The sequence below is a fragment of the Salmo salar genome, chromosome ssa09, assembly GCF_905237065.1.
Source record: "Salmo salar chromosome ssa09, Ssal_v3.1, whole genome shotgun sequence".
Classification (NCBI taxonomy): Eukaryota; Metazoa; Chordata; class Actinopteri; order Salmoniformes; family Salmonidae; genus Salmo; species Salmo salar.
In genome coordinates, this window is record NC_059450.1 from 121,512,874 (window position 1) to 121,529,055 (window position 16,182).

General features: G+C 42.5%; 2 protein-coding genes across 3 annotated transcripts in view; both read left to right on the forward strand.

Annotated features, from left to right (window-relative positions):
* Window positions 1-1,191: 1,191 nt before the first annotated feature.
* Window positions 1,192-14,526, forward strand: LOC106612634 (beta-secretase 1). The gene is made up of 9 exons (XM_014213980.2): window positions 1,192-2,163; window positions 8,429-8,517; window positions 8,797-9,013; window positions 9,419-9,556; window positions 9,811-9,945; window positions 10,267-10,368; window positions 10,642-10,791; window positions 11,009-11,180; window positions 13,260-14,526. Exons 1-9 carry the CDS (start codon window positions 1,849-1,851, stop codon window positions 13,502-13,504), a joined length of 1,563 nt encoding a protein of 520 aa, XP_014069455.1. The 5' UTR covers window positions 1,192-1,848; the 3' UTR covers window positions 13,505-14,526.
* Window positions 14,527-15,398: 872 nt separating this feature from the next.
* Window positions 15,399-16,182, forward strand: part of LOC106612632 (proprotein convertase subtilisin/kexin type 7) — a 28,563-nt gene continuing 27,779 nt past the window's right edge. For both annotated transcript variants that reach the window (XM_014213975.2, XM_014213977.2), the window contains exon 1: window positions 15,399-15,531. The gene's annotated coding sequence lies outside the window, so the exon portion shown is untranslated. The remainder of the gene's footprint in view (window positions 15,532-16,182) is intronic.

Sequence of the window (16,182 nt, forward strand, 5' to 3'; positions counted from 1 at the left end):
CAAGGTAAAAATCTGTCGTTCTGCCCCTGAACAAGGCAGTTAACCCACTATTCCTAGGCTGTCATTGAAAATAATAATTTGTTCTTAACTGACTTGTCTAGTTAAATATAGGTAAAAAATTATTAGAAATTAGGCTTGATAAAGTAAGACATTGGTTATTAAGGCCAAGCATAACATGATATGATAAATGGTGACTGATGTTTTTAACCTGTTGTAATTCTACCTGACTGTTCTTTGACTGTAATGCGACTGTGTCGTTGTGTGTTCAGGGAGCTCAGCGCCAGGCCCCTGCTTCACTCTCTGCCCACCTGGCAGCCACAGGAGGGCAGCCATGAGTTTGGCAGTACGTCAGGAGAGCAGTGAGCACAGAACCTAGAGTCTATCAAGTGAGCGACTGAGACCCAGGAATCTCCCTGTCCTCCTCCCTCAAAACATCTGTGTCACAGTGAAATACTGAGCATGTTTTAGGCAATATACAGCCCTTAATACACAGGGTTGGGTAGGTTACTTTCTAAATATAATTTGTTGCAGTTACAAGTTACCTGTCCAAAATTGTAATCAGTTACGTAACTTTTGGATTACCCAAACTCAGTAAAGTAATCTGATTAGATTCCGTTACTTTTTGATTACTTAAGAAGACAAAAATGTATATTACCAATTGAAAGACATGTATTGCAGGATAAATGAATGTTAAAGTTTACATAGCTGGCAATATATGGATGTTAAATTTTACTTTATGGATTGGTTATGTAGGCTTCTTCTAACTCAACGCTTTCTACTACATATATTAATAATACGATAACATTTCTTCCGTAGTTCCATTACTATAGATCTTCCTACAGTAGCCCACATTCTCCATCAATATGTGGCTGTCTCTCCTCATTATTTCTCAAAGGAACCAAGTGAAAATGTTCTATCATGAGATCAATCAATGATCGTTTCATCTTGGGCTGATGATTTTAGATATTACTTTTTAAACGAAGCATACAAGGGGGTATAGGGAAATGAATTGTTTAAAGTGAAAAATATTATTATTCAAATTATGTCAATAAAGACCCATTCAAAAATAATGAGCTCTTTTACTTTATCCTTTATTAAAGGCTATTTTTATTAAAGGCTCTTTTATCTTTTATTACCCGTGAATAAATAGAAAAACTACTATACCCACAATGCCCCGTGCTGAGGTTGTGCTTGCAGGGAGATGCTCAGCTCTGTTACGAGCTGATGCAGAATTGATGGAGGAGGCGCGTGAATGCGGGAAGGTAGCGGAGAGAATGCACAGAGGAGAGATGCGGATTATGGTGGCCTATATGACTGGGATTTTTGGTGGTGTGACAGAACCATGATTGTACGGGTAACGGGCCTCTGGATTATTGATATTGGGACCTCAGCCTTTTTGGACAACCTCTAATTCATGCGTTTTATGATTTATTTTACTATCAGCCTACTTGCGCAGTTGTTGATTTCATTATACTGAATTTGATTGTTTTGTCAACAGCTATAGGCACATGGATATTTCTGTTGTTTATCTAAGATTTTGTAAATTATTGTTTTTTTTCTTCCATACATTGAGGACAAGGTGTACGGCCGCCTCAGCAAAGCGCTCGATACCACACCATCTATAAACACGGACAGATATTCAAATCAAGTGGACTCCGCTGTCTTTTAATAAAGATGTCAAGACTATTACATTATGGCTGCAACTGCCAATTTTTGTAGCATCAGCGTTTGATCTTGGTGCAATAAACAACAGTTCTGCAGCATTTCTAATGATACCAAACTGAAAGGAGACGGTCGAGTGCGCAAATTAAGGGTCTTAAAATATATAGGCTAAAATAACATTTCAAAATGGAGGCACTCTGTCCTCGATGGATGGTATTTTTATGGACGATTGTCTGCCTATTTGTGGGTGTCAGCTTTGGCACCAACGAGGCTGAAATTGAATCAAACACCTCAGGCCCACTGGCTATTCACTTCCCACTGCGACAGGGCCCTCTCTCCGAGCCCCAACCCCCGCATTTGTCCCGGCACCGCTCTTCGAGGGCAGCGCGGAGGGGCAGAGGGGTCGGTGGCATCAATTTCGTGGACATGATCGACAACCTTCGTGGGAAATCCGGACAGGGCTACTACGTGGAGATGGCAGTGGGTTCACCGCCACAAAAGGTGACACACTCTCTCCCCCCCTCTCAATTCAATTCAAATGGCTGTATTTGGGAAACATATGTTTACATTGCCAAATCAAGTGAAATAGATAATAAAGAAAAGTGAAATAAACAATACAAAATTAACAGTAAACATTACACTCACAAAAGTTCCAAAGGAATAGAGACATTTCAAATGTCATATTATATCTATATACAGTGTTGTAACTATGTGCAAATAGTTCAAGTACAAAAGGGAAAATACATGAACATAGATATAGGTTGTATTTACATTGGTGTTTGTTCTTCTCTGGTTTCCCTTTTCTGCAACAGGTCACAAATCATGCTGTTGTGATGGTACACTGGTATTTCACCCAATTGATTTGTTTTCGAATCCTTTGTTGGTCTGTATAATCTGAGGGAAATATGCTTAGGGGACTCTTCTCCAGGTTTATCTCTCTGTAGGTGATGGCTTTTTGTTATGGAGGGTTTGGGAATTGCTTCCTTTTAAGTGGTTGTAGAATTGAATGACTCTTCTGGATTTTGATCATTAGCGTGTATCGGCCTAATTCTGCTCTGCATGGATTCTTTGGTGTTTTCCGTTGTACACAGAGGACATTTTTGCCGAATTCAGCATGCAATCTCAATTTGGTGTTTGTCCCATTTTGTGAATTCTTGGTTGGTGAGCGGAACCCCAGACCTCACAACCATGAAGGGCAATGTTTTTTTTTATATAATGATTCAAGTATTTTTAGCCAGATCCTAATTGGTATGTCATATTTCATGTTCCTTTTGATGGCGTAGAAGGCCCTTCTTGCCTTGTCTCTCAGATTGTTCACAGGTTTGTGGAAGTTACCTGTGGCGCTGATGTTTAGGCTGAGGTATGTATAGTTATTTGTGTGCTCTAGGGCAACGGTGTCTAGATGGAATTTGTATTAGTAGTCCTGACAACTGGACCTTTTTTGGAACACCATTATTTTTGTCTTACTTTGTCTCTCTCTCTCACTCTGTCATTGACGCGCCCATTCAGTTGATCCTGTATGACATTTTGCTCACCTGTGCCCTATATCCTCTGCATTGTGGCACGTCAAACCTAACCTCCTATCAAACCTTTGATTAGTGGAAGCAGGTGTTTAATTGTAGGGCAAAAACTAAAATGTGCACCCCTTTGGGTCCCCAGGACCAGAATTAATAAACACTGGCCTTGGTAAACCTTGGTAACCTGGCCTCTAAAATGACAGATGGTGACGAAGAAGAACAACAAGAATAAATGTGTGTGTCTCTGTTCTTGCATGTGAGAGAAGGGAGAAAGAAGGAGAGAATGAAGCCTTTAATTCTGCAGAGAGAGAGGGGAGATAATTACCAATGTGGTGCAGCTAAGCAGCTGCAGGGTACAGACTGGCACACCACAGGGATTACTGTGTGACAGAGCCAATGTTATGCCCTGCCTAGGACACTCCCATTGTGCCACTAGGAGGATAAACCATCACTGGCTTCCATCCACTCACTAACATTTATACTGAACAAAAATATAAACGCAACATGCAACAATTTCAACGGTTTTACTGAGTTACAGTTCATATAAGGAAATCAGTCAATTGGCATTGGGCCACTTGGGAGCCAGGCCCACCCACTGGGGAGCCAGTCTCAGCCAATCAGAATTAGTTTTTCCCCCCAAAGGGCTTTATTACAGACAGAAATACTCTGTGGCATTGTGTTGTGTGACAAAACTGCACATTTGGCCTTTTATTGTCCCCAGCACAAGGTGCACGTGTGTAATGATCATGCTGTTTAATCAGCTCCTTGATATGCCACACTTGTCAGGTGGATGGGTTATCTTGGCAAAGCATAAATGCTCACTAACAGGGATGTAAAGAAATTTGTGCACACAATTTGAGAAAAATAAGCTTTTTGTGTGTATGGAAAATTTCAGGGATCTTTTATTTCAGCTCATGAAACATGGGACCAACACTTTATATGTTGCATTTATATTTTTGTTAAGTATAGAAACATTGATATAAATACAACCATAGAGATTGATCCAGTATTAATAACTATGTATACGACGCACTAAAAGAAACATAACAAAATATTTCCCTCATGTAATAGAAGGGAATTCTATTACCATATTGCTTTGATACAGTAATACAAACCAAACATTTGCCACAAAAGGCTGAATAGACTACTATAAGACTCAAATGTGTGACTGTTACAGTAACTTCAAGATGTAAACTCTATGTATCAATTGTCACAGTGTAGAAGTGCTGATCTAGGATCAGGTCCCCCTGTCCATCTAATCCTATTAATTGGGATCTAAAAGGCTAAACTGATCCTAAATCAGCACTCCTAGTCTGAGACGCTACATACCTAAGGCTCCTGATATAATATCTTCTAAAATAATAGATGAGGTTGCGACAGGGATTCTAGACTTCTGCTAGAAACAGGAAGTGTAGCAGGTCCGAGTTGTGTGTGTGTCAGGATGCAGCCGACCAGGCGTCTCGGGTGGTGTGTGTGAAGGGAAGCAGGATGCGGGCAGGACAGATCAATTGTGAGGCGTCAGCGTATTCCTCACCAAAATACACCCTCTACACTACAATCAGAGAGTGAAAGGAAGAGAGCATGCCAAGAGGCTGACCGAGGGAGAGTTTATGCAGGTTAAAGTTAAATCACTCTTTACAGTAATGCTAAGGTTTACCTTTATTTATTTCAATATCATATAACATGCAAATGGGTCCACACAGACTGTTATGCATAATCTCCCTAGTAACCCTAATTTATTTAAATTTGATTTGTGTTTCCCCAACAATTCATTGCAATGCATGGCTTGGTGTTTTGATGTGTGTGGAGGGGTGAATGTGGTGTGGTGTTAGGGCAGGGGTGTAGTTCCAGCTAAACCCAGGGAATGGATGGCAGAGGGACATTCTCCTCCAAGAAATGTTTAGAAAATTGAAGCTCATCTACTGTATTGCATCACAATTTAAAAAACGCTAAAATACTATTTGGAGCACAGCAAAAACAAGCTAAAATGACTCCAGACATGATCAGCTTGTTGCTGTAGCTTCATCCACCTCTGTCAATAGGGGACTGAACGTTCTAGAAACCAGTGGAGGCTGCTGAGGCGAGGACGTCTCATTTTAATAGCTGGATCGGAGCATATGGAATGGCATCCATGTGTTTGATGAATTTGATACCATTCCACTGATTCTGCTTCAGCCATTACCACAAGTCCATTCTCCCCAATTAAGGTGCCACCAGCACTCCTCAGGTGCTACAAACACATCATACAAGAATTAGCTGCTACGCACTGGCTCAGCACCGAGATTAAAACTCTAGTTTAGTTTCATGTCAAGTCAATCAGCAGTTGCCTAGCCAAAGCCATCTACTACAACCATCTTTACCTCTGCACTGTGTTGAGAAAAAGTTGTGCTGTTCCCTGCAGCTGCGTGATACGCTCTGCATAAATCCAGCCAGCCAAACAAAAAGCCTTCCCTCCTGCTCCCAGGTGTCTGCATGGTCCTAAAGTCAGCCCTTGTAGTTCAGCTAAACTGCATTTGAATTTTTATCGTTTTTTAAATGTTTTATTTTAGTAGCCTATTTTAAATAGTTTGTGTTGACACCCCTGTGAGAGAGCGTTAGAAGATGACATGGATATGTTATGGAACAGCCGGGTGCGTGTGATGAGTGTGTTTCAAGTGACATGTTGGTGTTGGCGGGAGAGTGTGTGTGGGACCAGGTGAGAGACTAAGGCAACAGGCTGGGGGTTCTTCCAGGCACACAGTCCCTGAGGCTCTTGGCTCTGCCATGGAGAAGAAGAACGTTTCTGGACTGTGTCCCAAATAGCACCCTATGGGTTTTGGTCAGAAGTAGTGCACTATATAGGGAATAGGGTGCCTGGTAGGGATGCATCCCTGGATATTTCAGGAGCAGGATCTATTATTGATCAGGGTCCTTCTGGTCACCAGAGAGACAAAACATGGCTGCCAGTCTGATTGACTCACTGACTGCGCAAAATATGATACTCACACTGAAAGGAGAGGGAAGGAGGTAGACAGAGAGAGAGAAACAGAGACAGAGGGGAATCCGAGAACAGCCTAGGGGTTGGATGCAATGGAAAAGGAAAAGAGAAGGACATTTGGAGCATAATAAAAACAATACATAGCAACTGTGAGTAACATAACGCCAGGAGATGAGAGAGTGAGAGAAAGTGACTAAATGGCTGAAAAGAAGAAGTGTTTTTAGCAGCAGCTGCAGGGAATTGTTTTATGAATAGGCATGGCTGTCTCCAGGGTAACAGAGGTAGTGTATTTCAGTGTATTCTGTCCTTTAACCCTGGAAGACGCAAGAACGCAAACACCTACATATACCACATACAGTTGAAGTCAAAAGATTACATACACCTTAGCCATATACATTTAAACTCCGTTTTTCACAATTCCTGACATTTAATCCTAGTAAAAATTCCCTGTCTTAGTGAAATGTCAGAATAATAATAGAGCGAATGATTAATTTCAGCTTTTATTTCTTTCATCACATTCCCAGTGGGTCAGAAGTTTACATACACTCAATTAGTATTTGGTGCATTGCCTTTAAATTGTTTAACTTGGGTCAAACGTGTCAGGTAGCCTTCCACAAGCTTCCCACAATAAATTGGGTGAATTTTGGCCCATTCCTCCTGACACAGCTGGTGTAACTGAGTCAGGTTTGTAGGCCTCCTTGCTCGCACATGCTTTTTCAGTTCTGCCCACAGATTTTCTACAGGATTGAAGTCAGGGCTTTGTGATGGCCACTCCAATACCTTGACTTTGTTGTCTTTAAGCCATTTTGCCACAACTTCACAACTTTGGAAGTATGCTTGGGGTCATTGTCCATTTGGAAGACCCATTTGCGACCAAGCTTTAACTTCCTGACTGATGTCTTGAGATGTTGCTTCAATATATCCACATACTTTTCCTACCTCATGATGCCATCTAGTTTGTGAAGTGCACCAGTCCCTCCTGCAGCAAAGCACCCCCACAACATGATGCTGCCACCCCGTGCTTCACGGTTGGGATGGTGTTCTTCGGCTTGTAAGCCTCCCCCTTTTTCCTCCAAACATAACGATGGTCATTATGGCCAAACAATTCTATTTTTGTTTCATCAGACCAGAGGACATTTCTCCAAAAAGTACGATCTTTGTCCCCACGTGCAGTTGCAAACCGTAGTCTGGCTTTTTTATGGCGGTTTTGGAGCAGTGGCTTTTCCTTGCTGAGCGGCCTTTCAGGTTATGTCGATATAGGACTCGTTTTACTGTGGACATACAGTGAGGGAAAAAAATATTTGATCCCCTGCTGATTTTGAGCGTTTGCCCACTGACAAAGAAATGATCAGTCTATAATTTTAATGGTAGGTTTATTTGAACAGTGAGAGAATAACAACAAAAAAATCCAGAAAAACCATGTCAAAAATGTTATAAATTGATTTGCGTGGGCAAACGTACAAAATCAGCAGGGGATCAAATACTTTTTCCCTCACTGTAGATACTTTTGTACCTGTTTCCTCCAGCATCTTCACACGTTCCTTTGATGTTGTTCTGGGATTGATTTGCACTTTTTGCACCAAAGTACGTTCATCTCTAGGAGACAGAACGCGTCTCCTTCCTGAGCGGCATGATGGCTGCATGGTCCCATGGTGTTTATACTTGCGTACTATTGTTTGTACAGATGAACATGGTACCTTCAGGCATTTGGAAATTGCTCCCAAGGATGAACCAGACTTTTCTGAGGTCTTTGCAGATTTCTTTTGATTTTCCCATGATGTCAAGCAAAGAATCACTGAGTTTGAAGGTAGGCCTTGAAATACATCCACAGGTACACCTCCAATTGACTCAAATGATGTCAATTAGCCTATCAGAAGCTTCTAAAGCCATGACATCATTTTCTGGAATTTTCCAAGCTGTTTAAAGGCACAGTCAACTTAGTGTATGTAAACTTCTTACCCACTGGAATTGTGATACAGTGAATTATAAGTGAAATAATCTGTATGGAAATAATTGTTGGGAAAATTACTTGTGTCATGCACAAAGTAGATGTCCTAACCGACTTGCCAAAACTATAGTTTGTTAACAAGAAATTTGTGGAGTGGTTGAAAAACGAGTTTAAATGACTCCAACCTAAGTGTATGTAAACTTCCGACTTCAACTGTATACCTGTTACAGTATATAGGCCTAGCATTGGAAAAATGCCCAGTGAATATGTAATATGGTTTCATAACAATGACAACTATGTTGTGTTTGTGTGTTTGGGAATCAGTTGAATATTCTGGTGGACACAGGCAGCAGTAACTTTGCAGTTGGGGCAGCTGCTCACCCTTTCCTCTGCAGATACTACCATCGCTCACTGTGAGTACCATGGGATCTTATTACGATACACTGAAAGTGCTCCATCTTGAAAACTTTACTGCTGACATGCACAATGCTTTGGGACCATATCAACAGTGGACTGATGGACAAAATACAAAAATATTTTTGTCGAGTAAACTATCCCTTTAAATATGATATTAAATATGAATCCCATTGAACAGTGAATCTCAGTGGAATCTCTCCCTTTTAGATGGCACTGCACACACTTCCCTTGGTGGACTTATACAGTAAGCACCTTTTCTCCCCTGTTGTTCATAGGTCTAAATCCTACCGCGACCTTGGGCGCAGTGTCTATGTACCTTACACCCAGGGCCGCTGGGAGGGTGAGCTGGGCACTGACCTGGTGTCTGTGCCGCATGGCCCCAACGCCTCGCTCCGTGCCAACATCGCTGCCATTACCCAGTCGGACCGCTTCTTCATCAACGGATCCAACTGGGAGGGCATCCTGGGCCTTGCCTACGCCGAGATCGCCCGGGTGAGAGAGGGGAAGAGAGAGGGAGGGAAATGGGCTGGGTTGAAAACACATGGGTGAGATGGGCTTGAGGGAGATGGAGAGGGAGGGAGAGAGAAGGAAAGAGAGAGGGCTGAGCAGAGATTGCCTGGGAGGGAGGGAGGGAGGGAGGGAGGGAGGGAGGGAGGGAGGGAGGGAGGGAGGGAGGGAGGGAGGGAGGGAGGGAGGGAGCAGCTAGAGGGTCACTGGTGAGGGTGGAGAGCCAGCGCTATACAGTAATGTGGAAAATGCACAGTGATGGATTTGTTAAGATACAATGTCAATTTAGGCTTGCTGTCAACAAGATGGCTAAAATAATCACTTTAATATAGCTATCCTTTTCCCATCTTTAAATCCTTTCTAAATCCCCACCCCACCCCCTCTGTTTAGCCTGATGAGACACTGGAGCCTTTCTTTGACTCACTGGTGCGGCAGACCCCCGTGCCCAACCTGTTCTCCCTGCAGATGTGTGGCGCAGGGTTCACCCAGAACTACAGCCTGGGCAGTGCCACCGTGGGTGGCAGCATGGTGAGAGAGAATAGACATACAGTAGATAGGAAAAGGCACAGACACATTTTCTGTTTGAGGGAAATACACAGAAGCGGTGTGTTGTGTTAGTGTAACCAAGAGGGTTATACATAGAGATTGTACAGTATGTGCCAGGCAGGCAGGCAGGTCGGTATTGTTTAGCTATAATCGGTATTACAAAGGCAATATGAGATGAAAATTGTGTTGAGAGTTTGGACCCAGCCTATGATACTGTTTGATTGCTGTTTTCTTAGATCATTGGTGGAGTGGATTCTTCTCTCTATGTTGGGGACCTGTGGTACACCCCGATCCGCCGGGAGTGGTATTATGAGGTCATCATTGTGCGCATTGAGGTCAATGGTCAGGATCTCAATATGGACTGCAAGGAGGTGAGATACTGTGTGTTTTTCTGATCAACCTTTAATCAACATTTTCCTCCCTATATCGTTCCACTTTCTCTTTATTATATTCATATAATATATGCTCTTTAGCAGACCCTTTTATCCAAAGCGACTTATAGGCATGTGTGATTACATATTAAGTATGGGTGGCCCCTTCTCTTTTTATCTTTTGTTTGCTCCTGGATTCTCTTTAGTTAACCCTGAATATCTGTCTGTTGTTTACCTTTTATCCCTAATAATGGTGCAGTAAGTGACAGTGAATAAATAATGACAATTTGCTTCCTTTCTCTTGGCTTGTGTCTCTATCAGTACAACTATGATAAGAGCATTGTGGACAGTGGCACCACTAACCTCCGGCTCCCTCGCAAAGTGTTCCAGGCAGCCGTGAAGGCCATCGAGGCAGCCTCGTCTGTGAGTCCCTCCTCATACCTCTTCTCATCTCTCTCTCGCTCCCCATATCTCTGTCTCTGTTGTTTTGATCTCTCTCTTCTTTCTAGCTGCCAGTTTCAGCTAGTGTCATGTGAAATCCCTTTTGTCAGGTCTAATGTCTGTAATAGTTTCATAGCTATAATCTTTCTCTAGTTTCTGCAATTGCTAAATATTCTTTCTACCCTTCTCTCCCAAACACACGCACACACACGCTCATGCGCACAAACATACACAAACCCCATGTCTCCCTATCAGACAGAGCAGTTTCCCTCTGGGTTCTGGTTGGGGGAGCAACTGGTGTGCTGGCAGGCTGGCACCACCCCGTGGCACATCTTCCCTGTCATCTCGCTCTACCTAATGAGTGAGAACCGCAACCAGTCCTTCCGCATCTCCATTCTCCCACAGGTAACAGTGTCTGTCTGTGTACTTACCTGTCATTGAATACAATAGGTCTTCATTATTCAGTTAATCAATTCAATGAGGTAGTGATGATCCTCTCTTAAACTCCTTTAACTTTTTATTCAATTTTGATGTGTGAAGAACTACAGAGAGTATTTGATGTACCATCCATTGTAGGTGTTCTCTGCTGACTGATGTCCACTGTTTCTTTGTCCCCCTGCAGCAGTACCTGCGACCTGTGGAGGACGTGGCCTCTGCCCAGGAGGACTGCTATAAGTTTGCCGTGTCCCAGTCCAGCACGGGCACCGTCATGGGTGCCGTCATCATGGAGGGATTCTATGTGGTGTTCGACCGCCAGAGGAAACGCATTGGATTTGCCGTCAGCACCTGCCATGGTGAGGGGGGCAACGGAGGGACTATGAGAAGTGCATTCGGAAAGTATTCAGACCCCTTTACTTTTTCCACATTTTGTTACGTTACAGCCTTATTCTAAAATGTATCAAATATTTTTTTTCTCATCAATCTACACACAATACCCAATAATGACAAAGCAAAAACAGGTTTTTAGACATTTTTGCAAATGTATTAAAAATAAAAAACAGAAATACCTAATTTAGCTTTTGCTATTAAACTGGATATTGAGCTCATTGATATGATCAGTTTCCATTGATCATCCTTAAGATGTTTCTACAACTTGACTGGAGTCCACCTGTGGTAAATTCAATTGATTGGACATGATTTGGAAAGCCACACACCTGTCTATATAACGTCCCACAGTTGACAGTGCATGTCAGAGAAAAAAACAAGCCATGAGGTCGTAGGAATTGTCTGTAGAGCTCCGAGACAGGATTGTGTCGAGGCACAGATCTGGGGAAGGGTACCAAAACAATTCTGCAGCATTGAAGGTCCCCAAGGACACAGTGGCCTCCATCATTCTTAAATGGAAGAAGTTTGGAACCACCAAGAATCTTCCTAGGGCTGGCCGCCTGGCCAAACTGAGTAATCGGTGGAGAAGGGCCTTGGCCAGGGAGGTGACCAAGAACCTAATGGTCACCCTGACAAAGCTCTAGAATTCCTCTGTGGAGATGGGAGAACCTTCCAGAAGGACAACCATTTCTGCAGCACCACCAATCAGGCCTTTATGGTAGAGTGGCTAGACGGAAGCCACTCCACAGTAAAAGGCACATGACAGCCCGCTTGGAGTTTGCCAAAAGGCACCTAAAGACTCGCAGACCATGAGAAACAAGATTCTCTGTTCTGATGAAACCAAGATTGAACTCTTTGGCTTGAATGCCAAGCGTCACGTCTGGAGGAAACCTGGCACCATCCCTACGGTGAAGCATGGTGGTGGCAGCATCATGCTGTGGGGATGTTTTTCAGCGGCAGGGACTGGGAGACTATTCAGGTTTGAGGGAAAGATTAACGGAGCAAAGTACAGAGAGATCCTTGATGAAAACCTGCTCAGGACCTCAGACTGGGGCGAAGGTTCACCTTCCAACCGGACAACGACCCAAAGCACACAGCCAAGACAACACAGGAGTGGCTTCGGGACAAGTCTCAATGTCCTTGAGGGGCCCAGCTGGAGCCCGGACTTGAACCCGATCGGACATCTCCGGAGAGACCTGAAAATAGCTGTGCAGCGACGCTCCCCATTAAACCTGACAGAGCTTGAGAGGATCTGCAGAGAATAATGGGAGAAACTCTCCAAATGCAGGTGTGCCAAGCTTGTAGCGTCATACACAATAAGTCATACCCAAGAAGACTCGAGGCTGTAATCGCTACCAAAGGTGCTTCAACAAAGTACTGAGTAACGGGTCTGAATACTTATGTAAACGTGATATTTCAGTTTTTATTTTATAAACTTGCACAAAAAAAATAAAATGTTTTTGTTTTGTCATTATGGGGTATTGTGTGTAGATTTACGAGGAACATTTTAGAATAGGGCTGTAACATAACAAATATGTAAACAAAACATTATGAACACCTGCTCTTTCTATGACATAGACTGACCAGGTGATCACTTATTGATGTCACTTGTTAAATCCACTTCAATCAGTGTAGATGAGGGGGAGGAGACAGGTTAAAGAAGGATTTGTGTGTGTGTGTGTGTGTGTGTGTGTGTGTGTGTGTGTGTGTGTGTGTGTGTGTGTGTGTGTGTGTGTGTGTGTGTGTGTGTGTGGACGTGTTTAACTATACTTGTGGGAACATTTTGTTGGTCCCCAAAAGGTCAAATTCTGTTTCTAGGGGGTTTAGGGTTAAGGTTAGAATTAGTGTTAGGGTTAGAATTAGGTTAAGGAGCTAGGGTTAGTTTTAGGATTAGGGTTGAAGCTAGGGTTAAGGTTAGGGTACAGGTTAGGGAAAATAGGATTTTGAATGGGACTGAATTGTGTGTCCCCACAAGGTTAGTTGTACAACACTATGTGTGTGCCTGTATGTTTGTATGTTGCTGATCTAGGTGTATTTCTATGCCACAGTGCACGATGAGTTCCGCACAGCGTCCGTTGAGGGGCCATACCATGGCGTGGACCTGGAGGACTGCGGCTACAACATCCCGCAGACGGACGAGTCCACCCTCATGACCATTGCCTACATCATGGCAGGCATCTGTGCCCTCTTCATGCTGCCATTGTGCCTTATGGTGTGCCAGTGGCGCTTTTCCCGCTGCCTTCGCCCACCTGGATTTGGGGACTTTGCTGATGATATCTCACTCCTCAAATGATAGAGAGACATGGACATACTGTACACAGGAGAGGCAAGCCTACCAGAAATGGAGATGGTGGCTTTGCTTATTGTTGTTGAGTGCGCATCAGCCTCATTGAGTAATGCAGAAACAGATTAATATGTAGGATGGTGTTGGTTGTGGCTTGGGCGGGTAGCACAATGACCAATCAAGCCAATGGCCATTTACTTTGGATTCATCAAAGGTGGATATACCAGCAAGCTGGGTTAAATGGCTTCCTGGATTCAGTGGACAACTTAATTGATATAAGGGCATGATATAAGTATACAATACGTATAGGTGTGTGTGAGTGTTTGTGATTGTATGAGGTGTGTGTATATGTGTGTTTATGGATCAAATGTACAAAGTAGATTATCTAGAATTTAAGGATGGACCTGATCATTGAATATATTGGATTTGTTTGATTTGACATCAACAGTACCAGCTAAGGAACGCTAATCATAAGTGCTAATTGGGTGAACTTTTCAAGAGTGAAATTAGCACTCAAATATCAGATGCAATTAACTTTTATGGTGAAGCCATGTTACTTGGTGTGCATTAAAAAGCTAAGATGATGTATTTAATACGGTTAATATCAGATATGGCACTTTTATATGGCTCTTGTTGATTCAGTTGGTGCATTACCTCACTGCTAGTGAATGCACTAATTCACACAAAAAGAAAAGCACGGACACACAATGATTCTCCCACACATACAGATGTCTTCAAAACCTCCAAACAGCTTAACCATCTCAGCCAACCCCTCAACAGCTTTATACAAAAACTCACCTACACAGACAGTAACACACATATTCATGAAACCCCAGTCAACTGCACTATCCCTATGGTGCGCTTGAATATAAATAGTTGTGTTATTTTACGTAAATTAACACAATATTAAAATGTCTCAATGAGGGACAGATTCTACTTTCATCGACCTGCTGTAAATAAATCTGAAATGTATATCTGTCAGATGCACTGACCACAGACTGCGAATAAATAAAGTAACAAATATAACAGAATCTATGTCCTGACTTTAATTCCCCTTCCCTGATGAGTGGGATACAGACATCTGGACTTATGGCACTGTTGTTTAAATCAATCCTGCATCTTGTATTGCCACATTTCATGTAGGTTGAAAAAAGTCAAGGTCTCTAAGTAATGGACCAAATACTGCAGTATCATGATTAGAAGACTAATAAATAGTATTTTTCAAGAATCAATGGGAATATACACTGAGTATACAAAACATTACGAACAGTTTCTCTTTCCATGACAGACTGACCAGGTGAAAGCTATGATCCCTTATTGATGTCACTAGTTAAATAAACTTCAATCAGTATAGATGAAGGGGAGGAGACAGGTTAAAGAAGGATTTGTAAGCCTTGAGACATGGATTGTGTGTGCGCCATTCAGGGGGTGAATGGGCAAGACAAAATATTTAAGTGCTTTTGAACGGGACCTCAAAAGTTTCCTGAGTGTATCAAGAATGGTCCACCACCCAAAGGACATCCAGCCAACTTGACACAACTGTTGGAAGCATTGGAGTCAACATGGTTCAGCATCCCCGTAGAATGCTTTTGACACCTTGTAGAGTCCATTTATATTTATATTTATATAAATTGAGCCTGTTCTGAGGGCAAAAGGGGGGTGCAACTCAATATTAGGAAGGTGGTGCCTACCGTTTAGTATAATCAGTGTATCATTCATTTAAAAGTCAAAAACTTACTGTGAGAGATCTGTAAACTTGTATTATATTTCACCTCACCTGTTAGCCTACCTGGGTCTCCCTTAGCCTGAGTACCAGTCTGTTAATCTAACAAACATTCCACTCCTTGTAGTCCCTGTCATATGCCAAAGATGTTTAGCGTGGCAAGGAGTGTAATGACAGTTTAACTCACCCAAGTGGATAAAAAAATAAAAAATACGTTGCGGAAGTGACGACATTACGGAAACTACAGTCTCAGCTATCGTAAATGAAATTGTAGTCCACAAATAAACGGCAGAATAAAGACGTCGACGAAAAGGTAAAATACATAAATCAGTATGACATTTAGCCATGTGATTATAGTACTTGTTTGCGTGTTGAGGACTAGCTGACAATGGCTAATTAACGTCGTTAGCTGGCTAGCTGTTTGTAACTTCGTCAGCCACACTGTCTGTTTATAGCGAGCGTAGCTAATTAGCAAGCTATCAGATGAACTAAGGAGTTCTGGCTATTTACACAACTAGCTGTCGAATAAAAAAATATAGTTAGCTATGTGTTTCGCTATTTCGTTTGTCGCAGTCGTGTTATAAAACGAGCTTCCAAACTGCTGTAACTAACTAGCTCCTATAACGTTGGTAGCTAACGTTAGCTAGCTTACATTACTGTACAGCGAGCCAATTTACACGCCCGAAACAAGCAACCAGAGTGGGGTTTTATATCAATGCATCTAACGTTAGATGTCAAGTTAATTACATCAGAAGTTGGGAGTTAGTTTAGTAGAAGTAGGCCTAACACACAACGTCATAGTTAACGTTAGCTACTAAACATGTTTTTGTTAATTTCTGAATCTGTCAATATTGATACCATGTTTTCCTCTACTACTGTACTGATTAATAACACTGTCCCTGCCCAGGGTTTCCCAAACTCGGACCTGAGGCCCGCCCTGGGTGCATGTTTTGGTTTTTGCCCT

Coding starts and splice junctions, on each gene's coding strand:
- LOC106612634 (XM_014213980.2), top strand. CDS start 1,849: ATGGAGGCACTCTGTCCTCGATGGATGGTATTTTTATGGACGATTGTC. Junction 2,164..8,428: donor TGGGTTCACCGCCACAAAAG/GTGACACACTCT, acceptor TTTGGGAATCAG/TTGAATATTCTGGTGGACAC. Junction 9,557..9,810: donor CCACCGTGGGTGGCAGCATG/GTGAGAGAGAAT, acceptor CTGTTTTCTTAG/ATCATTGGTGGAGTGGATTC.